The sequence below is a fragment of the Psittacula echo genome (assembly GCF_963264785.1).
Source record: "Psittacula echo genome assembly, chromosome: 4".
In the NCBI taxonomy this organism is placed as follows: Eukaryota; Metazoa; Chordata; class Aves; order Psittaciformes; family Psittacidae; genus Psittacula; species Psittacula echo.
In genome coordinates this window covers 61,397,499-61,421,799 of record NC_137738.1, presented here as the reverse complement: position 1 = coordinate 61,421,799, position 24,301 = coordinate 61,397,499, and the positions used below count along the sequence as shown (strand labels likewise).

The window sequence follows — 24,301 nt, the reverse complement described above, 5'->3', positions numbered from 1 at the left end:
GCCGGGACTGGGCGCTGGGGCTGTTCCCGAGGCGGCTCTCGGGAGCTGCCTGCAGCGGCTCCCGCCGCAGCGTTCCCGGGCGGCCCGGCCTTGCCTCCCCGCGGTGCGGGAGGGGCGGCAGCGGGGGTCTCCAGGTAACCTTTGTCCAGCTAGCCCTGCACCTCTTCCTCGGAAGGTCGCGCACTTCCCGGCTTCGCTTTTCGTTTTTTTTCCGGAGGAAGGGTGTGAATTTCGCAGTAGCTGGGTATCCGAAAAGGAAAACCGAAGGGATTTTACACCGGGCTTGAACGTCATTCCCGGTTACTGGCACGGGCACAGATTTTGGTTGCTGATGGACCTTACGGAAAGAGCCCGACCTAGTACCTGTTTGGGGATAGGTTTGATAACAGTGCTTCTCTCCTGAATAGACATTGGGTCTGAAGGACCTGGCGGAATTGGCCAGTGAGACTCCTATCTAGTGCTTTGAGATGGTAATTATCAGAGGTACCATCAAAATCAGAAGGCATAGAAAAACTTTTTTAATTACTTTATTTATTTTCCCTGCTCCTTTTCTTTTTTGCCTTTTTCCCCTCTATGCCCTCCTCCCTCCCCCCGCCCCCCCCCCCCCCGAACGTGTTGCAGTGCTTTGTGCAGGGCTGCTGCCGCTGCAGTGATGCTGGCAGGATGTCGGCTTTCTCAGCCTTCCATGCCAAAGGATAAGGGGACGTCAGGAGGAGGCGGGGGGGCCAGGTTGTTTTGAAAGTTGTTTGTGTGTTGAAAGCCGGTGGGAAAGTTCAGGCTTCCCCATTTGGAAGAGGCAAGGCTGGGTTCCGCTCTTCCAACATGCGCTTTCCATTTTTAGCTTCATTCAGACGCAGACAGCAGCTCCTTTCCTCTTCCTCTCCTTGTTTGTGACACTTTTCTGAGGCAGCTTTTCCACAGGCGACTAAGTGGTCTCGCGGCCATGACCCCACATTTTCTTCAGCATGGAATATTCTTTTTCTCTCAGAGGCATTAAGAAAAGGGTCTGAAAAAGGTAAAGCGATTGCCAACCTAAGGATTTTTTTCCTCTTTGTTTTTGTTCCCTCCTCATTATTACTGAGGCTGGCGTTTGAAAGTGCTGCTTCAGTCAGAGCAGCTTCGTTTACACTGCTTTTTTGGCTATTACTCAACTGTACCAACTATCCTGCATATGCTTTTAAAGTGTCACAGACTACTGTATTAGTCACACTGTATCAACGGAAACCACAACACTGAAGGACAATGAGGATTAAAGGCTGTTTTCTTTTTTTCCAGGCTGCTACACAGTGTAGCTCGGACGCTGTGAGTTTCAAGAATCTGGTGAAAGGGAGAGAGTGGACAATGAAAATGGACATGGAGGATGCTGACATGACTCTGTGGACGGAAGCCGATTTTGAAGAGAAGTGCACATACATTGTAAATGATCACCCGTTGGATCCCAGTGCCGATGGAGGCACCCTAACTCAGGCAGAGGCTTCCTTGCCAAGGAACTTGACTTTTAAATACGCATCTAACTGCAAAGAGGTAAGCGGCAATGCTCTGGGGAAGGTTGGACTCAGACAAGCCAAATCACAGTGCTTCGGAAAGTGTGTGCTTACCCTGGCTTCCATTCTTTAAAACACACACATACACACGCACACCCCACCATGAGCAACAAATGCTGCCCACTGGCTTTTAAGATGGGACCCTCATAACTCCTTTGAGGAACTGAGCTGGTCATCTGTCATGTAATATTTACACTGGAAGTGGCAGCTAGCCTTATCCCTGAAACTGGTTCTATACCAATTCGCAAACAGTTAAATTTTCACATAATTTGAACGGCATCTGAATAAGCATATTTAAACTGTGGGGTAGTTCTCTGTGCCAATTTCTAGACTGCTGTTTGCCAGGACCATTCATTGCCTCTGGCTCAGAGATTAAAGTGCCTCAGTTGTCCAATAAATAGCTTTTAAAAAAGTAGATGGGGAAAAGAAAAAAAAAATTCCTGGAAATGTGTTTAATTATTTCTTTTTGTTTTCTCCTTGGTTATGAAATGGCTTTATTCTTTTCATGAGCTTGCTGTATTCCTGGCTTCCTAAATTCTTAAAAACTGCGGCATGTCGGTTAAGGAAGTGATGGTGGAACTGTAGCAAGCTTGACAGAAGGGTGGCCGTAGCTTAAATTAACTTCTGTTTATCTGGGACAGTATCTTCAGTGGTAGCTAGCCGTGCAAGTCTGTCCTATCCCTGTCCCTGGAGTGGGTACATTCTTTGTTGTTGTTTCAGAAGGGCTGGAAAGAAATGAGCCCGGATGAGCAATTTGGTTTTGTGTTTACTCCTTCATATAGAGTAGCTATTATAGCTAGGTGTGATGTTCAGCAGGGTAATAACCCAAGGGACAACCCTTCATTTCTCCTTGTGCTGAGACTTGTGGTATAGCAGCTATTACCTGTGCTTCTACTTTGGCTAAACACACTGACCACAGAGCTGAAAAGAAGAGGTACACTCATCCGTGCCTATCAAATATTTCCTTCCAGAGCAAGTACTTGTTTAATCCTGCGTACAGAAATAGGGCCAGACCCCCAGCTGGAGGCTGTTGGCACTGTGGAATTTAGCTTGGCAGTGCCAATACAGTGCCTAGTAGGTTAGGTAAGAGGTTAAAGCTAAATTCTCCTAAAAATCACTCCTTCTCTTCCCATCTGCCCTGCCCTGCCCTTCAGAACTTTGGCAGAGAAAGGACATCCTCTAGAAAAAAAAAGCGCAAACCCTTGGTTTGTGTTACCATTAGATAGGTCTTACTTTGGTGGGGCTGGGGGATAAAGCTGCGGCTACACTGTGTGACACGACAGGATTTTTGGCTGAAGGATGAACTTGCAGTGCGACAGCTCAGGCAGATCCTTGTCTGCCGGCTGGTGACTGATTGGCTGCTCAGGCTGCCTTGCTCTATCTCTGCTCCCGATGAGTCCTGGGGCCGATGTATGAGATGGCCGAGGAGCTTTCAAAATTCCCAGCACCGTGTTTGGAAACACCGAAGTGTAATTTCCTTACAGTGCAGCTCAGGTCAGTGAATCACAGTAGGAGGATTGCTGCCATCTCTGTATGAAGAGGTGGGGGGAGAGAGAAGTAGTTGAAAGATTCCTGGTTCTTGCTTGTAAAATGTGACCTGTGCAGCTCCCTGCTAGTGGGAGTCTGAATATAGGACATCCTCCTTTTGTTCTCCGAAGTTCCCCCCAGTCTTTTATTTGCACTGAATAGTACCTACTGTAAGAAGCAAGAGGAACTTTTGAACCCTGACTATTTCTAAGGTAGCTCTGAAAGAAATGGCCAAGCTGATACTTTTTTTCCCCATCTCCTGTGCAACCTATGGTCCTGGAAATGCACAGACAGGTCACTTGTTTGAGGAATGGAATAGTTGTAAATGGCACAATCCACTTGCATTCTAGCAACTTCTGGCAAGAAACATTCTTTTTTGTCTGCCTTCCAAGTTTGATTTTGTTCAGTGGGGTCAGGACTGGGTACATGTTGCTCTTGAGCATCATGTGTTTGTGGGGTCAGCGAGGGAGCCTGTTTCTGGTTTTGACCAGACTCATGAGAACCACTGGAGTCCTGACAGCTTGATAGGGTGGGTTTTTTTCACTTGTGAAAGGATGAGGTAAGACTTTGGGGGATGCATGCATGCGTGCGTGCTTGCCAGTGGGTTTCAGATGTGAGCTGTCTTCATTGCTAACTTTGAGGAGAGCTGTGGCTTCATCTGGTCGAGAGTTTTAAATGCTGAGTCAGTTTATTGACAAAAACATACATAATACATGGCTTGTGAAATGCTAATACTGTCATGATTAGATCATGAAATCCTGGTGCTGTCGTGATTAGTATTATATCTCCACTTGGAGCAGGAAAAGTACTGCGTGCCTGCTGAGGAGGGAGGAAGTACAGCCGCTGTTGTTTGGGGAGGGTTACTTTTTGTGTTTCTTTTCCTTGCATGCTTTGTGAAGCGAATAGCTCTTCTGTAAAGGCTTACTGAATTTGCAAGGGAGTCCGTGACACGTCATGCTCTTGTTTATTCTTGGATCTTGATCGGGGATTTTTCTAAAGGACACATTTTTCATTATGAGTTCACAGCATGTGTCAGCATTTTAAAAAAATGAATTACTACTGCTCGTAACATTTTAGCCTGCTAGATTTACATGAAGTCATTTATTTGTTTCTATGTGTGAACTATTTATCCTTTCCCGTAGTTTTAGCAACTGACAAAAAATGATGAAATGAGGTGCCAAACTCACACTCTAGAAGGCCATATGTGAGTGATCTTTTTCATGCAGACAGTTAAAAACTTTTTTCAGTATTTTTTCCCTTTGGTCTCAGTTTTTAAAGCCCAAACAGCCTTTCTTGATATTAAGTGCCAGTTATTCTGCTGTCTTGGATATTGCTAATGCCTCATCCTGCTCTGTGAGCTTGACAGAAAGAAACATATATCAGCAAACCCATTACTTGTTGGATTTCTCTGAGGCCATTTCTTAGAGAGGGACCCTTAGTCAGTGATCTTGACAAAAGCAGTGATTTTGAGCTGTTGTGTAGTGTGCCTTGCTGACCTCAGACACTTGCTCTCCCATATTGCTTTTATTTCTTTTATATGTGAGGAAGCAGAGTGAAAACATTTAATTTCATGGCATCTCTTTCAGAAAACTGGTCACTGAATGAAAGGGTAAAATTTACGCAGGATTATGTAACTGTAAAAGGAGTAGTTAAAACAATACATATAAATAAATCGGTGTTATTCCAGGACACATAGTGGCCTTCCCTACTTGTGTTTGGAGAATAATGTTATTTTACTGAAGCCAGTAAGAGTTTGTTCGGAGTTTTGTTTTAAAGCAGCTTAACAGTCCCGTTGCAAAATACCCTCCCTTTGCAGAATGGACAGGGGTCGCTGCTTATTTCCAGTGCTCTCTCCCGAGGCAGATGTAGGAGTGCTGGTCTTTCAAAGCGCCTTTTAAACGACGAGTTTGGAACCGGAGCCCACCCGTCTCCGGCCCCGAGGCTGCTGGTCGGGCGGGCTGCGCTCTGCGGGAGGGGCCCGGCGGGCTCCTGGCGGACCCGTGCCGGTGGCCGGCCCCCGGCGCCGCATTAGGACCCTGGTCAGTTCCAGGGCGGCCGCCGCCGTCCGGGGCTGCTCCCGGCACCGGGCTCTCCGCGACAGTCCGGCCGGACGCCGCCGTCGCCGCGCCTCCAGGTTACGGCTGTCCCCGCTCGCCAGCCTGCTCCTCTCGAGCGGCGCATCCTGTCCCGCTCGGGCCGAGGGCACAGCCGGTCAGCTCAGCGCTGCCTCGGCAGGAGCCTGGGCAGCCCGCAGCACCGGGAGCCGGCCTTGTGGCTGTAGGCTCGCGTTTGACATAGTGCTAGAAATGCTGTTTTATTGAAAGGAAATAGATGGTAGTGGCACGTTTGCAGGAGTGTTGAAAGTTGGGGCTTTGAAGGGAGAGGGGAGTAAGTGTCTGGTAGAGAGGAAATTAGTCTGGAAATACCGCGTTGCACCCTTACGGCGTGGTTCAACCCCAGAAGGCTGCACAAGGGCAGTAGGCATTTATTTGTGGGGAACGAGCTCAGGTCATGCTCCCCTGTGGTTCCCTGCCACGAGGCTGTTTCGGAAGGTCTCATCGCCGAGAGGCAGCAGTGTGCTGAAGGACACCTGGTGGACACAAGTCTGAAATGCCTCTCTGCGGCCGCTTCTCGGCAGTCGGGAAACGGCTTCCTCTCTGCTCTGGATGTGGAGTTCCTTTGCTTTTTTTTGCCTACAGACCCTCGGCAGCGCTCTGTATGCGGTGGCCTCTTGTTAAGCCGCCTCTCCTAAACTGTGGCAAGGCAAGAGCCCCTTTAGGCGGGGGCGGGGAGAGAGGGGCTGCCGGCAGCCTGTCCTGGCACTGCTGGCACTCCACCTGGAGGGTACCCCTCCTCAACCACCGCCACTGAGCTTGTGGGGGCACACCAGAGACCCAAGAGTTGCTGACTAGAAAGCCACCGTCAGTTAAAAGGCATCCGGACAGTTTTAGTCTGGTTTAGCAGAACTTCAGTGTTGGTACACACAGATGTGCAGAACATCCTCTGCCAAAATAACCTTCTGATGGGTAGGTACAGGGTGAGAAATCATCCTCGTATTCATCTGCGCTGGGGGAGAAGCCAATACTGCATGTAAGGTGGATATCAGAAAGTATCTACTGTGTCATGGACACCAGTTCAGTGACTGTTTCAAGTTGACTAGTTCGAGGAGCGATTTCTAGACATTCTGAGAATTTCATTAAAGTCATTTTAATTAAGGCCAAGATATTTTAAAACCATGAAAAAACTGGAGCTATCATGCAGTAAAACTGGTGGGGTGTGCTGTAGCTTGGTTGTGAACTCTCCTTGAGAGGGCAGATGGATGTAAATGAAGATATATAGGGAAGATGAGAAGAACATCTGCCTTTTTCAGCTCTCTATGAGAAATGTACAAGCAAGACAAAAATAAAACTGAGCCACGGAGCTTGTTTCAGCTTGTGGTAGGTGTAGGAAAATTTCTGGAAGTCCCTTTTCTCTCTCTTCAGTCCAGATGCACAGATCAGTGGAGCATTTAACTACCTCTACTGTTGATGTTTAATTTTTTTTGTAGTGTGCTGAAACACATGTCGAAACACAAGACAAGTGCAAACAGCCACCACTCACACCCAGGAATCTGTTTCCGGGTGGATTACCTCCTTGAGTCCAGGGCTGTTATTTGTCCCCTATATTTGGACCTTTACAACAGTGAAATTATGCTAGGTGTTAGTTGTTTACTGGGGGTTTTAATCTTGACCAATACACAGGCAAGTGTTTCCCTGTCTGTCTCTCTCCCTCTCTCACACCAAGGGTGATACAACAGAAGAAAATGTAGCCTGGGAAAATCACAAGGCTTAGCTAGTTTTACAGAGTCCAGGGTCTTTACCACACTTTGCTGCGAAGGACTGTTACAAAGAAGAGAAATGCTCACTGAAGTGAGCTATCTGCAGGGGCTGATGAGTGCTAATCTGCTTTGGTAAAAGCATTGATTCCTTGCAGGCTGCAGACTGCAGTAATCCCAACTGTCGGTATTTCTGTTGTTCTGTCTTGTTCTGAAATCCTGGTGAGCAAAAAGACAAGTGGCAAGATGTGTGAAGGGGATACAACTAATACATTTTGCCATGAAAGTTTGCCTATAATACCAAATTAATGGGCTTTTTACCTTCTCTTTTTTCCACTATTTGAGCAGCAAGATCAGTTTTGCCAAGGCTTGGGGTTTTTGGTTGACAGAATTGTTGGTTTTCTAACATTGTTCTGCTACATTAAATTTAAGAAGATTGGTGAGCAACAGAGAGAAACAAAACCAATAACTCAGCAGTGTTTTGCGAAGGGTTACTCCAAGGCACGGTCTTCTGAATAATGATGAATTGCTTCCTGATTTGTGGTCAGTGACTTTTTTTGGTGTAATTACTGTCAAGAAGGAAGCTGAACAACTAGACTACATTTCTTAGACCTAGCATAGTGGAGCATTTTCATCAAAACCCTTACGCCTCTGACCAAACCCACTTGACATATGTTACCGGAACTGCTGCCTCCCTTTTCATAAAAGAGGGTGATCTGTGAGTACATGTCCCAAAGCCATTTCATATTGTTTTCTATGCGACTGTATGCTGGTGAGAGAACTGTACGTTGTCTTTGTTTGTTTGTTCTCCTTTTAGCTATAAAGACGAGTATAGAGCAGAGAAGGTGGGGGTGCGGCAAGGTTTCATTTTGATCTGGAGGAGCAGTCATTCCAGTTCCTAACTTACTAGAAAAGTGAGCTCTGTGGCAGTGAAGTGATTGATAGCTATTGAATATTTTTGTTTGCTGGAACTGGACTTTTGGGGTTTGCTTTCGATATGAGAAATAACTTGTGAAGAAATTTGACAGTCTCTGTATATTTCACTTTGCTGTTTCTTCTTGTCAATGTATTTCTACAAAACACATTTTTCAGGTGGTGTTTATCTATGTCTTGGTGAGATTCTGGTATCTTAACACAGATGGTTATATCATATCCAACACTGTCGTTACTTTATTTCTGGTTTGCTGACCTATCACTAAAAATTTCTTGCATCAGGTTGCTTCACCTTGTTAAGATCTGGGGACAGGGGAGAGAAAGGAAGACCTTTTGATTTCTGATGATAAGGGACTGATCCTGTGCTGCTCTTCTTATAGGTCACTGGAGTTATAAGCAAAGAGTACATCCCAAAAGGAACACGTTTTGGACCCCTTGTAGGAGAGATCTACACCAGCGATACGGTTCCCAAGAATGCAAACAGAAAATACTTTTGGCGGGTAAGCAGGAAAAAACAGCCCCACGTTGTTGCAGTAAGCAGCTCACTGAATGAGTACAGCTGAGAAGCTGGGCCACTTCCTGCTGCAGACCTGTAAGAATGCAGGGGGCAACCTCTGTACGCTGCCAGGCACAAACGCAGCCAGTGACACTAGTGAACTGAGCCAAGCAAAAGCCTGGCTGCCTTGGATATAGGGACAGTGTGGGTGGAGAGAGGAGGGGAGATGCATAGCCCTTCCCAGCAATGTCTTCTGAAACGAATCGGTACTTGGTTGTGTAAAGAAACAGTTCTGATGCTTGTTGTAGGGGCAGGTTATTTTGCATTTCTTCACAGTGGAAAGTCACTCTTGTTTATGCAGATGTCATGTGTCCTTGATTTTTCCAGCTATGCAGAAGCTGCGAAAGTACTGCATAATCTTTTGCTCTGGAATTATACTTTTTGTGACATTTTTTCCTGGGTTTTGGATAGAACTGCTATAACACAGGGGTGGTCATCTTCATCATGTTTCATTCAAGTCATAAGCTTCTCTAGTCCACTTCAGAAAGTGTTAAAAGAACAGACCACAGATCTTAGTGAAGGGAAAAATCCATTAATGGCAGACAAACACTAGAGGTGATGCCTAATTTGTACTCTGTAGTATAAGATGGAGAGAAGCACCAGCCAATTAGTTTTGGCTTGGGAAGTCTGTGCTCAGGAATATGTTTCCAGTTTATCAGCTGATGTAATCCTCAGTTTCCTTTACAGAGCCATTATTAATTGTGAGAGAACGTTCCTTCAGCCCCATCTCCTTCCATAGATGTATTTTGCTGCCTTCTAGCCATTTAGGTTGTGTCTAAGTCAGTGGATTTTGGAATATATCCAAGCCTCTGTGCCCAGGTGCCTGCCTGCCTTAGTAATATCCCAACCTCATATCCAGGTGAAACCCAGGGCAAGCACCAGCCCTTTACTTCCTACCTAATTGAATCATTTTGGTTTTCTCAGATCATCTTCATGCAGTGTAATACAGCATTGCAGAGGCAGTTATTTGCATGAGCATTTTTACAAAGCAGGCAACCATTTTCACATTCATAAGGCTACAGAATGTTTCTTTCAGCCAGATTTTTTTGGGAGCTTGTGTCCAACCTAGGAAGAGATTGGTACACTGGTCCTAGCCCTGACCGTTGCTAACAAGACAGCAAACATTGGGAAGAGGGGCTGCTAACCATCTTGCAGGACTTCATTCACATACTGCAGTGAGAAAGATGACATCATTCTCATGATGTGATTTTAAGCCTTAAAGCGGAGGGATCCTCAGAAATAATATCCTAGGAGCCATCTAAGCATCATTAAATTCCCTGTTATAATCCCTTGATTCGTTCAAGACATGCTGCTGCATTGAAAATGAATTTCTTCCTAGGGGTCTGACACAGGCTTGCATATGCAAAGGAAATTGTGGGAGATAACTTCCCACATGTTATTAAAGGCATCCTGGGCTTGCTGGCAGAGGCAGGAACATCTGCTGCGTGCGGGGGGAACGGTGCCTGAGCCTTGCCCGCTCGTCACTTCTGGGAACTGCGCCATGACTCAGCACATCTGGTCTGGACTTCCCCAGAATAGGTGGGAGTCCAGTGGGTTGCCTTTGCCCCGCAGCCGGAGCACAGTGACCGGCAGCATCCGTGGCCCTGCCGTGGGAGGGGTGCAGGGCCGGTTTGGGAAGCAGCAGCAGGCATCAAGTGCCGGAGCCCTGCGTTCCTGGAAGTTTTCGAGCCGAGTGAGCAGAGAAACCCAAAGGCTTCTCTTGATGCAGCGCAACTCACCCGGCTCCCTTCCATTTTCTCATAACAAACACACCGCAAAATCTCTCGCAGGCTGCTTTGATGAGGCCACATGTATTTCCCCCTTCTCAGTTTACAGGAAGTTACTCTTAAAGAAAGTGATTCTGGTGTTTACGGACCCGTTAAAGGGCCAGGCTGCCTCCTTGCCCCTCTCCGCTGGTGGCTCTCTTAGGGAGGAAAGGTCTCAGCTGGCCGAGGGGCGCTTTCAGGGTGCGCTGGCCGGCCAGGTAGGTGTAAAAGACAGTGGTGTGAACACAAAGGCAGGAACACCCACGGAGTGCTTACCCCCTGAGATAAGCTCTGTCTCCCCTTTGGAAAGGCATTTCCTGCTCATCGAGGTTGATCCCTGGTGCAGGCTGCTCCTGCTTCAAGGTCTGACTTTTGCCTAGTCATCTATTTTGCAAAAGCCTGGAACCCCATTTTATCCAGCACGAAGCTAGTTCCCCCCGAGAATAAGGGATGTGTCTTTAACAAACACATCCCCGGATTTTTATTGATTTTTTTTTTTTTTTTTTGATTTTTTATAATTTTCTTATTCTTACCCCATTTAAAAGCAGTAGCTTCTGTCAGTGACTGCGACTTCTTACCCCCCAAGTCACTGAGCAGTTTTTAAATTCATGTTTCCTTTCCTGCCTGTGGACAAGACAGAACATGTCCCTCGATAGGAAAAGCGACTTCTCATCGGCTAGCTCCTCTCCAGGTCTTCATTAAGTTATGGCAGGTGAAGTTCATCTTTGCCTCGCCCAGCCTTTCTGCAAAAGGGTTACAGTCCAACTATGAGCAAGCGTTGCTTTAGGACTCTGGGGGGGGTGGAGGATGTTTGCATAGTTTAAACCTTTGGGTGGAGGTGATAGGAAACTGCAAGTACAGAGGCCATAGAAAAAGGCGAGAAAGACTGACATAGCACAGCCAGTCTGTCTTAAATGCAGGTGACTCAAAGCATTAATGCAAGTATGCATTCAGACCTGCAGTCATCAGCATCACCCACTTGTTGATCCTGGCACCAGGAAAAGGACTCCGAGGTAGACTGTTCACGCAGGCAGGTAAACCGTTCCCATGGGGAGAGTACTCTGTATTTCAGATATTTCTGATTTGTCCATACTAGGAGAGACACAGACTAAGCAGAAATTAAAAAGGTGACTGTCAACTTACCTTTGAATAAGTATCTCCCTTTAACACAGCGGATATCATAGCTGGAAAGGGGGTAACCTAGCTTAAGTCTTACTTCAGTAAAATCTGCTCATTCAAAAAAAAAAAAAAAAAAAAAAAGGAAAGAAAAAAGCTTATCACTTCTCCCCTCTGGACTCTGCACACGTGCTGTGTATTGTGCGTGTATATATTCATAAGCACTTCCTCTCTGTTCCAGATATATTCAAGTGGCGAGCTTCACCACTTTATTGATGGATTTAATGAGGACAAGAGCAACTGGATGCGTTATGTAAACCCTGGCTACTCTGTTCAGGAACAGAACTTGGCTGCTTGTCAGAATGGAATGAACATCTACTTCTACACCATCAAGCCCATCCCTGCCAACCAAGAGCTGCTTGTGTGGTATTGCAGAGACTTTGCAGAGAGGCTGCACTATCCCTCCTCCAGAGAGCTGACAATGATGAACCTCAGTAAGTGGATTACAGCATAAACAAGGAATGCTAGTAATGTCTCTTCTGCTTATATGATCTAATAATAAGTTGTATAATTACACAGCTGCGTCATCTGTTGTGTCACAGTAGGTAGCTCGGAGTGGAAAAGGGGAATTAAAAAACCCAACACAACAGAATGAGTTCCCTGAGCCCATTCAAATGTAAACAGATTATAAAAAATCTGAACAGTTACTGGTTTACATACTGAGTCTTATCCGATAAAATTCTGGACTGACAACTGTCCTCTGCCTTCAGAATCATAGATGTCGGTTCACTCTCAGGCCTTCCAGGTCCAGATCTCGGCACTGTTGAGCAAAAGTCTGCTTTGATAGCATATACTGAAGCCTGTCCAGTCATGCTCCCAACGGGCCGCCCTCACTGTACAAGGAAGTGGCCATGTGCCATGGCTCTGTCTAGGTGTCTGACAAAATATATTTACTGCATAATGCTCCCTGAGCCTTGCATTTATGCGTATCTTATGGGAGCAAACCTCCTGTGGTCTTCTCATCTGCTTACTTGTTTTGTAAGCTCATCCCCATTTCTTGGCTGTGTATCACAGCTTTCATTTTCTGTTCAAAAGTAATAGCACTGGTAGCAAGGGGACGAGGTATTTCCAGGAATTTATCTCTGTGTTCTGCTGTGGTTTCTGACCATTTCCAGCCTCAGCACTTTACTCAATCACTTCCAGCTTAATCACTGCCTAGCACCTTACCCAGAGCCCCTTGAAGAGGGGGAATGATTCTTGCTGACTTCGACTCTTAGGCTGCATCCCCTCCTGCTAGCTGCACTGAGATAGAGCAGAGCATTCTTTTGTCTTTTGGCCAGCACCTACATTGTAATTTGAAGGAAAGCCTGCAAGCAGGTTTTTTGGTTTCCTTTTTTTGTAAAAAGAACTATTTGCCGTTATTTAGCAACAAATAATGGGTTATAAAATAGCAGTGTTACTTTGGGGATCATTAGCGTTAAAATGTAACCCCGCATCATGAAAATGATGTCACACATTCACATTAATCAAGAGTACATATGTCCTCCGTGGCTGTCATCCTTTCACCAGTTTTTGGTCTTTCCCTACAAATTGTAGAAGAAAATGTGCTTTCTCTTAGTGGCAGAGGGAAGCGAGGGAAGGGATGTCCTGTGCTGCTATATTCCCTGTTCAAGAAATATCTCACTGATTCTGTCATCTTTGCACATGTGTCATTTTACCGCTCGCTGGGTGGTTTTATTTTCTGATCTGATGAACTGTTGGCTCTTCAGTGGGACTTGCAGGTGGGATGACACAACAGCATTAAGGATTTCTGTGGATGAGGAGTTTGCAAAGATCCAGCCAGACACATTTGGCCACTAGCTAGGAGGAAACACAAATGCAGCCTCTGTTTCCTGCATCTGCTGTCATCTCAGGTTGCCTTGCAGAAGTAGTGAGGAATGTATTTGTGAAGTGTCATCTAGTTCCATGGTTACTTTTACTCAGGTCAAAACTAGGGGTGTCTGAACATGAGGAGAATAATCCATTTTAGTAAAAGCAGGTTCTATACATGGGTCTAGAGACAGGATTTTGAGCAACAGTTGTGTAGCTCAGCTTTAAGCTCAGCTCTAACATTCAAAAGAGCAGTCTTTCCAGACGCTGAGATGGAAATATTCCTTCTTCTTTTAAAAGATAATTCTGTTTAAACCACTTAGAAATTTTATGTTAGCCCCCCTCCACCAAAAGAAAACAGCAGTTCAGAGAAGTGAGAAAAAGTTCTCACTTTTTACATCTTTTCCCTTCATCTTTGTCATAAACACATTCAGGCCTAAAGTCTGCAGTTGGGCCAGAAACCCTACAGGGACTTCAAGGACTGAGGCTTTCTAAAACACTTTTCTTGAAAAGTACAGAAAAAAGTCCAGAGGTCTCACAAAGATGCTTATTTACTGAAGGCCCTGCAGCAACAGTGGAAGCAGGGATGGTTTTTCCAGCATTAGTACTGAACTCTAGATTAGTTTAAAGTGAATGTCAGCACTGTTCAGTTTCCTTCTTCCCCTTCCTCTCAGGCCACTTCTTCTAGTTAAAGCTAAAATTAGTGATTATCCTGCTGCCTCTCCAGCCTCTCTCTATTGCAAGCCTGGCAAAGGTGCCCTCACACTGAATTCATCTATGAATAAAGTGCAGAATCACTAGCATCCTGCACCTGCTGCAGAAGTGGGGCTTTGCCCCATCAGAACATCTTAACGCAGTCTTGCTTGCGGGGCCTCCTGCTGATCACCTCCTCCGCCTGCTAGAAAGTCAGGAAAGCCCTCTCCAGCCAAATGGATTCACTAACAATTCTGTGTTTAAAATGGCACGGCTTCCCTCAGAGGAGCAGGCCAGCACTGCCGCCTCTCCCGGCCCCTGGCTGCTGTCTTTGGCACCCTCTGAGGGAGGGAAAGTCACAGGGAGGTCCCACCACAGGCTGAAGTGAGGGCTTCCTCCTGCCAGGACACATGGGGCAGAAGCATGGCCACTCCTTCCTTCCCTTCATTGCGTCTTGGGTGTGCAGATCATGCCGGTGCCCGCGGGAGGCTTCGGAAGAGCTGTGCCTTGGCTGGTTGCCCGGCCCAGCACAGGAGAGGCCACCTGGGACACACACACCTACGGAGAGCTTCCAGTCTTGCCAACTTAAAATATAGGTAGCTGCTTTAGGTGCCTCAGGGGGTTGGGGATCACGGTCTTGGAGTTCAGCACCTCAGCTCCTCTTTAAGCACCCGAGCGGGATGGGCCTCCGGGGAAAAATGTATCAGAGAATTTCTCTGGTTTTATTTCCTGTAATTAGTGGCCTCAAAAATGAGAGAACTACCACTTTAGAGCATAAATATATTTACACATCCATACATAACATCTACTTGCCTCTGTAACAGCGAACTTTCAAATTAAAGGAAACTTCTCCAGCGTTAGTTCATTTGTGCTGTAGAAGGAAAGCATCCAGATTCAAGACAGCAATTAGGCATGTACTTAGTTATGGGTTTAAGCCTGTCCTCTGTGTTTTCTTGAAGTGGGGCCTTTGACCCAGTCCTTCAGACGCTGAAGCACACACCTACCTTCACAGCCATGATTAGCTCTGAGTGGAGCTACGTAACTTGGAGTGGATGTTGAAGTGCATGCAAGGAGTTGCACAATAGTGGTAGAGGCAAGACTCCACATTATCCCAGCAGTGGAGACTCGGTCTTGTTTTAGATGATCTCCGTCCCCTTTCTGCCTGTTTTGAGGCCACTGATGTTTTCTATGATGACAGTTGTTTTTTTATCAAGATTTGAGATGTCACCCTCAGATGGTGCCCTTGTCCAGTAAATGGTTTTAAGTGCGATGGCATAAGATTCCTGTATTCTGCTGGACAAGAAATCAGATTTTGGTAATTAGTTTGTTAAATGTGCTGCTTAACCTCATTCAGCTGGGCCCTCAGATTGTATTTTAGTCTGTGATATTTTATTTTTGGGCTAGCAAACAGACTGAGGAAATTTGCTTTGTAAGTCCCACATAGTTCAGCATTTCATTCTTACCTCATTGTAAGAGGATTATTTTGGGATGGAAGGTGGAGAGGGTAACAGTTTAAAATAAATAAATAAATAAATCCCTCCAAACACATTGACTCAGGCCATGACTATTTGATAATAATGTTCACGTATTGCAATCACATGATGCAATTTCCTGCTGCTCATGTCGTGTTTGTCTCCTCAGTCAAGTACGGGCAGGTGACATCTTCTGGTCAAGCTTCAGGAAAAGAGTTTGAGTTGGGGGAATACAATTTGCATATTTGCAAAACATCTGGCAATCTTTCTGTTTCACTAACAGGTTTAACAAGGTTGAATTTAAAGGTTAAATTTAACAAGGTTAAATTAATTTAAATTATTTAAAACCTTTTGGATTCTATGCAGATGAACAATGCTTGTTTTTAAATATGATTTATTCTTTTCTTTTTCCTGCTGGCCCTGACACGCTGGCCGTTAGCTAAACTCTGCCACTCGCTTTCCCTTTTGTTTATGGGCAGTTTCACTTTCAGGTTTTGAAGCCTTTCTGTTTGGGTTGAGAGGAAACATCTGCACTTGCTTAAAAAAATGCCTCCTGGAATCTTCAAAAGGGCTCAGGAAAATTATTTTGAAATGATATGAGAAGTTGTCTTCACAAACCCAGAATTTGGGGGCTGAATTTAACTTAATACTGAGGATTATTCAAATGCTCCCTTAAAGACCTTCTCAGGGCAGAATGTTTTCAAAGGCATGTCACCCTGCCTTGGACACATTCAGAAAACAGATGATCAGATTATATGCTTCTGAATGTTGGTCTCTGTTCTCATTTTGAGTGGGAACACTTTTTGTTTTGCCCGCTTCACAACTTCGAGGTTCTCTTTCTACTAGTAAAAGAGGTGCTTAATTTAGACCGAAAATGTGAATCGGCATAATTAATCTCCACCTCCCAAAGTGTTCTGTACCGTCTTGCTCCTGAAATTATTATTGAGATTACTGCCTGCCTACAACCCTTTTTCAAGGTTTTAGAAGAAAACATTGTTTTTCTGAAGTCTCTCTCAGGCTACGGCTCGGAGCACAAGAAATGAGAGCAAAGCCTACAGCTATGCAGCAGGGTGTAGCTGGAACACCCACATTGGAGTGACTCCAGGCAGCCCCTCCACTCAAGTCTTACTAATACTTAAAAGTAACATGAATTTTGTTCCTTTGCCTCTTGCGAACGCTCACTAATCTCAGGTCTGAGCAAATAATCTGTTGACCTTGGTTAGAAGTGGATCAGGCTCCTTAAAGAGGCACATCTGGGTTTTTTCTTTCTTTTTTTCCCCTCTCTCCCCTCAGATCAGTAACTTAGAAATGCAGCTGCACTGTTCTTGTTTTGTCATGAACCTCTTTTCTGTGTGTCCTGCCAACCACAGAAAATAGACAGATCTTGGAAGAGTATGTGCCTATATTTAGTGTGTATATATATGTATGGGGGTGGGTATGCATTTCAAGAGCGAGAAGAAGACGTGATGGGTAAGAACTGAAATCTGAAATCACAAGTTTTAAAACAAAAATCCATTTATAAGAAATACATCTCTTTAACTTTGAAGTATATGGCTCCTTTAAGAGCAATGAGAAAGGCTGTAAACCTCTCAATCAGTCTCGGCCCTGGTTTAAATCCACGTTCAGTATAAAACATAAGAACCTCTCCTCAGCCCTCAACATTACCTTCTCTTCTTTTACACAGTGCTGACACACTTGTTTATGTTTTGATCTCTCTGGTGTTTTCAAGGGTTCATTGTGCTCAGGTGATAGGGAAAAAAGCCAAGGAGCTATTATGGACCAAAGACAGCAAACTAAAGAAAGCAATCACAGTTAGGCTTGAAAAATAATCTTTAAATGTTGCAAGTGCTCTCTGCACATGGAAATTAGTAGGAGGGAAGGCTTTACTGGGAACACTTTGAAGGGAAGGAAAGAGCAATTACCTTTAGTCTGTCATGTGGGGACACGGGCCTGTTGCACAAAGAAAGTTACATTCTCAGTGCGAGCGAGCTTCCTTTCTGTCACTCACGGGCTTGCTCCGGCGTGTAAGGCACGTACATCCCCACCCTGAGGTTTAACCTGGTGACAGCAGGAGTGTTCCTCCCGCTGAAGCAGTCCTGGTTTCTCTATCACTTTTCCAGCAGCGCCAGCACTTCCTCCTCTTCCCCTCCCCCGGGGCTTTTTTCTGTAAGAGAGAAAAGTGTCAATTTGAACTTCCTGCTTGACAGACCCCACTGAGAAACTGATACGGGCCTGATAAGACGGTATTTATTTATTTATTTTCTCTTCTGCGAGGCTTCACAAGCCCTACTTCCCACCCCCACCCAGCTTTCAGTACTTCCCCATCTCAATACTTCCCAGTGCTGATAGCATCACCGGGAATGTTTGCTGGTGTGGTGGCAGGCAGCTGATAAGAAGATGTAGATAATATTATCCAAAGTGCCCTTGTGGAGCTTCTTGAATCTAGTGAGTGTAACGTATTTTCTATGTTATACCCCAAAATCCTGGTAGACGTTTAGAAAATGAGTTACCAGTCTGCAAGTACAGAGAAAACTATCAAAGAAAGCAGATGATTTTTAACGCCATACAACACAACATACTATTAGTTTATTTTTGAAACAGCCCTGCATTAAGCTTTAACATCAAAAGAAGAAATTGGGAAGCTCTCCGCACACTTACATGCGTATGTGCTTCCTGTGCAACACACCCTATGTTTTATCCTGAATATATTATTGAACATGACCATGTTCAGTAGCATTTCATTGCAACTTGTAAATACACAAACTGCCCACATGTCAAAACTAAATTTGCTTGCTGCTAGTCTAGCAGCGTTTCAAGAAGGATGCTACTGTACAAATGGGTTGCTGTGAGAAGGAGCATGCTTTGAAAGCAGCTGGTTTTTTGTGTACGTTTTATAAATGGCCATTTCTTTGCCTTATAGGGTAATGTTGCCAAATGATGGATTCCATCAGGGTAGTGAATAGTGAAGCAAAGAGTCAGTGTTGAAAGTGGCGTGATCATTGCCTGTTCCCGTCTTCCTCACTGGGTTCAGCTGGTCCTCCAAAAATCAGAAATAACAGTTTCTCACCTCAGTTAGTGAAGTAAGATCAGTCAGCCACAGAAGCAGAAACTTGGCTGCAGGGCTGCGATACTTTCAAGTTGCATACTTAGCGGCATTGACTTGTACTTCCTGATGGAAAACTTTGCACATAACTAACCATGAATATGAAACCTTCTTGTAGTTTTTGCCGTGTAATAAAATATCTTATGAGACATCATTTCATGATTATATAACTATTAACTTTGGGAGATGAGATAAAAGCATACTTATTTTTCTATTGAAGACATCTTTCAGTACACTCTTCGTATTATATTATGTCCAGATAACAAGGTCGAGCCTTTGAATACAAATAAACAGTATATGTGCTGAACTGAGCCAAATGGATGCTAGCTTCTATTTCCTTCTAAATAAATATTTCTTTTTCATTTTTATTTTTTTTCTTTAAAGTACATTTCAACTTAAGCTGGAGCCAACCGGTCTTGCTTCCTTTTGCTTTGCTTCAGCAGTTTTTTTTATAAAGTACAGCTGTAAGCAGAGGAGCTTTGCATAGACCGAATGCCACAGAAATCTGCAGTAAATAGTCTGCTTTGTTGTAGATGTTCCTAAGCAGTATATTTAATGAGTAATGATCTGTTTACTGATGGAGAATACCTTCTCTTTGAAGGCAGCTTTCATCCCAGCCAGCCACGTTTTTTTTCGGTACTGTAAGTAATTGAACTGGCTGGTGAAGTGACTGCTGCGGTTTGGCAAAAGCCGATTTGTCATGCCTTGTTATTTTACTGAGGAACATTTCTAGGAGCTTGTGTTCTGCAAAGTCCTTCTGTTGAACCTGTATTGTGAACAAATGCTTGTTACTGCATTTATTAGAAATACTGCCTAAATGGACGTTCAACTAGGTAAGTTTAAGAGAAAGAAAGGTGAAATCAGTTTGTAAAGTGGAGACTAGCACTCTGCAAATGAATCATCATCCAGATCTGTATGTACTGGCTGGTACCCCTTAAATTAACAATGCTGTTTATCAACACTTACTACCAACAGGCATTTCTTCACACAGAAATCAGTTTTTTGGTGAGTGAAATGGTTCCTCATTTCTGAGAGTGGCTCTTCCTCCCCACAAAACTTGTGGGAGTTAGATGCTGTTTTGAAAAGAGATAATGACAGTGGCATATCTAAATAATTATTATCTTGTCTTTATATTTCAGCACAAACCAACGTTAATCCAAAGCAGCACAGTGCTGATAAAGACGAGCTCTATCAGAAAAGCATCCCAAAGAAGGAGCACAGTGTGAAAGAAATCCTGAAAATGGAATCCAGTCCTCCAAAAGGAAAAGATTTCTTCCAGACCAACATTTCACCAGTTACTCCAGAAAAAGACTTGGATGATTTGCGTAAGAACTACAGCCCGGAGAGGTGTTTCTTCCCTAGAGTTGTCTACCCAATCCGACCTCACGTTCCAGACGACTATCTGAAAGCTTCCTTAGCATACGGGATGGACAGACCCAGCTACATTACTCACTCACCCATCCAGACATCCACTACACCGAGTCCTTCTGGGAGGAGCAGCCCAGACCAAAGCTTAAAAAGTTCAAGCCCTCACAGCAGTCCAGGGGTCACGGTTTCGCCCCTGGCACCCACTTCCCAAGAGCACAGAGAGCCGTACTCTTACTTGAATGGATCATATGGCTCGGAAGGATTGGGGTCTTATCCTGGATATGCACCCCCTGGCCACCTCCCACCTGCCTTTTTACCGTCCTATAACCCCCACTACCCCAAATTCCTGATACCTCCGTTCAATATGAGCTGTAATAATCTGAGTGCTTTGAACAATATCAATGGCATCAACAATTTCAATCTCTTCCCAAGGATGTACCCTCTCTATGGCAACCTGCTCAGTGGAGGTAGCCTTTCCCACCATATGCTGAACCCCACCACACTCCCCAGTTCATTGCCCAGTGAAGGAGGCCGTCGATTGCTGCAGCCTGATCATCCGAGAGACTTCCTCATACCAGCACCTAACAGTGCCTTCTCTGTCACGGGCGCTGCTGCCAGCATGAAGGACAAGCCATGCAGCCCTACCAGTGGGTCACCCACAGCTGGTACAGCAGCCAGTTCAGAACACATAATGCAACCTAAACCTACCTCAGTGGTGTTGGCTGCCACCGGTGGTGAAGAAGCCATGAATCTCATTAAAAGTAAGAGGAATGTGACCGGTTACAAAACCCTCCCATACCCACTGAAGAAGCAGAACGGAAAGATCAAGTACGAATGCAACGTTTGCTCGAAGACCTTTGGCCAGCTCTCCAATCTGAAGGTAGGCAGCGGAAGATAAGACACAAGCCTTCTTGTAAGGCTCTGATTTATCCCTGTAGGATATCTAGCAAAAGCAGGGATGGACCTCCCTTGCTTGTTAGGCTGTGTATCAGTCTGGGCTTAATATGGCACCGCTAGCAAGAAAGCATGGTAAAAAAAAGAAAGCATGTTGTAAAGACAGTGTTTTAATACCCACACCACCTAATTAACTAGACAGCATTGTGTTTTGGCAATGGGAGTCTTCCACCAACTGAGGGAAACATCTGAAAGTACTTTTGTTACAGTACTGGAGACTGCAAACTGCTAATTGCTTTGTTTCTCCCTAGGTGCACCTCCGAGTACACAGCGGAGAGAGACCATTTAAATGCCAGACTTGCAATAAAGGCTTCACGCAGCTGGCTCACCTCCAGAAGCACTATCTGGTACACACAGGAGAAAAACCCCACGAGTGTCAGGTACGTAACACCACAGAGATAATGTTCCCAAAGGGACAGCTGGGCAGTGTGCAGGGAGGACTGTGTGACCAACCCTTGGCTGCTCAGGGATGGAGTCTGTATCACAGCTACTTCCAGCCCTGGTGCAGCAGCACCTGGGAGATGGCAGGGTTGCCCTTAGCCTGCTAGAGCAACATCTGCCTGATAACAGTTTTGCCATTGCCCATGCTGGAAATGTTGCTCAGCAATATTTAAATAACAAAAGTTGGGGATTTTTTTCCCTTTGTGAGAAAGCATGAAGATACAAAAAGCTTCTGCTTCATCCTGCCGTCTCCTCCTAGGTGTCTGTGATTTAAACCATAAAATCCCCTCCCACTCATTCACTGTTTCTCTGCCACCCCCCACATTAGGTTTGTCACAAGCGGTTCAGCAGCACCAGCAATCTCAAAACCCACCTGCGGCTCCACTCTGGAGAGAAGCCTTACCAGTGCAAGCTCTGCCCAGCCAAATTCACCCAGTTTGTGCACCTGAAGCTGCACAAGCGTCTTCACACCAGGGAACGTCCCCATAAATGCATCCACTGCCACAAGAGCTACATTCACCTCTGCAGCCTCCAGGTCCACCTGAAGGGCAACTGCCCTGTCGCCCCTGCCTCTGGCCTGTCCATGGAGGACCTGAATCGAATCAATGAGGAGATAGAGAAGTTTGACATCAGTGACAATGCCGACAAGTTGGAAGAAGTGGAGGACAATATCGACTTAACATCGATCGTGGAGAAGGATATACTGACCATGCTCAGGCGGGAAATGGAAGGAGCTAATCTGAAAGTCTCTCTACAGAGGAACCTGGGAAATGGACTTATCTCCTCAGGATGCAACCTTTACGAGTCGTCAGATATGTCAATTATGAAGTTGCCTCACGGTCACCCACTACCTCTGTTACCTGTAAAGGTCAAGCAAGAAACAGTTGAACCAATGGACCCTTAAGACTTTTTGGCAAAGTGATTTCTTTTTTTTAATTTATGACTTGGCAAGTCAGGGTGCCTGTAGCAGTTGCTTGTACATAGTTTCAATGCTGCAAAGCAATCTTGGCTTACAGTAGTTTCTCTACACTCTCCCACTGAAAGAAGGAACTCCAAAGTTACTGTTTTCTCAGGGCATAAAAAGGGGCAAAGGACTGTGCATTGCCTCGCCAGTTATTAAGAGACAATCATCTATCCATAATTATTTTTTCAATGATAGTACTTCATAATTTATTATGCAATTAATCATTCTAAAAGCAATAATTAGGAAAATGTTTACAATGACTGGAAAATTCATTGTAATTTTTACTTTAGATGTTTTTAATTTTTGTTTTACGGCCATTCTTTGTAGATACTTTTTTTTTTTTCCTGCACATCTGTTTCAAGAACCTAAGATTGGGGTTTCCGTAAATGTGTTTTATGTACCGATGTCTTTTAAACAAATGTGGTTTTTCCTGTTGCCAAAGTTGGACATTAGACATGCAGAATCCTAGATCTGTTGGTTTGAAAAAAAACACTGTCTACTTTTATGTGCAAATCATCCCGCTGGGAATTGGAATGGGAAACAAAAAAAGAACCAACCCGGAGTAGCAGCAAGCAGGGACAAAAGTGCTGCCCCTGCCTCTCTGAGGATAGGAGAGAGGTTCTTCTCCCTGCAGCTGTCCCGGGAGCAGATGTGGCCCAGCAAACACCCACCTGCCATGGACGGTGATCCCACAGGTTTTTAGGACATAGCTCTAGCCCCATGCATTGTCATGTAACTTGATGACCAAAGGAGTGCATGAGCTTCAAGTGGCTCTTCCAAAACACAGTTTCACGTACACTCTTCCATTTCCAAAAGCAGTTTAAAAGCAAACACACAAATATTCTTAATATTCTGCCTAAAAGGAGAGTTTTGTCAGATTTGTTTCTTCTCTTTCCTTTTATTTTTGTTTTTCATTTGGCCAGAGCCTTCCAGGGATGAAAAAAAAAAAAAAAAAGATGGTCAGATTCCCTGAGAAAGAAGGGGTTCAGTTTTACTTGTATTTTCCTCTCCCACTTTGCCTGGGTAGAAGTGGGGAACAAAGTCCTTTCCTGGCACATACATTTTTCTCCTTCCTTCATGTATGATTCAGATTTTTCTCAGTATTTGTGTTTGTACATTTTGCGATTAATTTAATTAAAGAAGAAAAGGGCATTGCAAAGTTGTTGAACAACAGTTACCTCAGTGCTTGTGTCCAGTGGTGCAGACAATGCTGTTTTATCTAAATGCTTTGCTACTTTAGAGAAGAAACCAAAATGTGCACAGGGAAAGATAGAATGCACGTCCTTTTATCTTTTTGTTTTGCTAAGCCCAAAGATGACGTTTGAGGTGTAGCAAAGAATACATGTATATTTATAGATATATTTATACCACTATACTATATATGTATATGTATATATATTTATACCACTTAAGTTGTGAGCCAAACCATGTAATAAAACCTATTTTTCATCTAAGCGTGAAAATCAAATGTTATCCAGTTTTGCATATTACCAATGACCTCAAACCCAGGAGAAGGTTGTATTAAGGCGTTTACTCCGGGTGCAGCCCCAGCTTGCAAACACCTTACCCGAGCAATGTCACCCACACGTGGTGTCACAGCAGGAACAACCCTGTTTGTAGGACAGGGGTCCCCCATCAGGGCCCTGCTCTCCCAGCAGCATGTACGGCAGGAAAGGAGGTGGGTGGTCACTGACCAAACGGAGCCAGAAAACATAACTAAAAGAACCTGAACAGAAGCCAAATAGGACCTGTGTGTGGTGCATCCACAGAGCGTAGCGGAGGGCAGGATGGAATTCCTGGTGGGATGAGCCCCTCATCTTGTTTTACCCTGCCGTGAACAAGTTGCACGGTCAACTTGCATAACTATAAGTAGCGTTACTGCACACCTCCTGCCATCTGTACCTTTTTGCCGGGTTATATTCTTACAAACGTTGAAGTAGCCCACTGCAGCAATCCAGGACTCACTGGTCTTTATCAGCAAACTTCCTTTTAATGCCTTCAGTTTAAAACCAGATGATCCCGAAATACAAGTCTCTCCACACAGCTTTTGAAGGACTACCTACAGTTCATTACATTTCCACTCCTGCAAATTGTGAGGCTGACATCTTTTAAATGTAGCAATAGTTCATAAATATAGTACTTACTTGTAGGATAAACCAAAGTATCACTACTCTGTCACTG

At 44.8% G+C, this 24,301-nt stretch overlaps 1 protein-coding gene across 1 annotated transcript; it reads left to right on the top strand.

Moving 5' to 3' along the window:
* Positions 1 to 1,242: 1,242 nt before the first annotated feature.
* PRDM1 (PR/SET domain 1) lies at positions 1,243 to 22,598 on the top strand (the record flags this gene model as incomplete). The annotated part of the gene is made up of 6 exons (XM_080614929.1): positions 1,243 to 1,524; positions 8,199 to 8,318; positions 11,498 to 11,750; positions 19,533 to 20,641; positions 20,967 to 21,095; positions 21,485 to 22,598. 6 exons carry the CDS (start codon positions 1,243 to 1,245, stop codon positions 22,058 to 22,060), a joined length of 2,469 nt encoding a protein of 822 aa, XP_080471055.1. The 3' UTR covers positions 22,061 to 22,598.
* Positions 22,599 to 24,301: the final 1,703 nt, after the last annotated feature.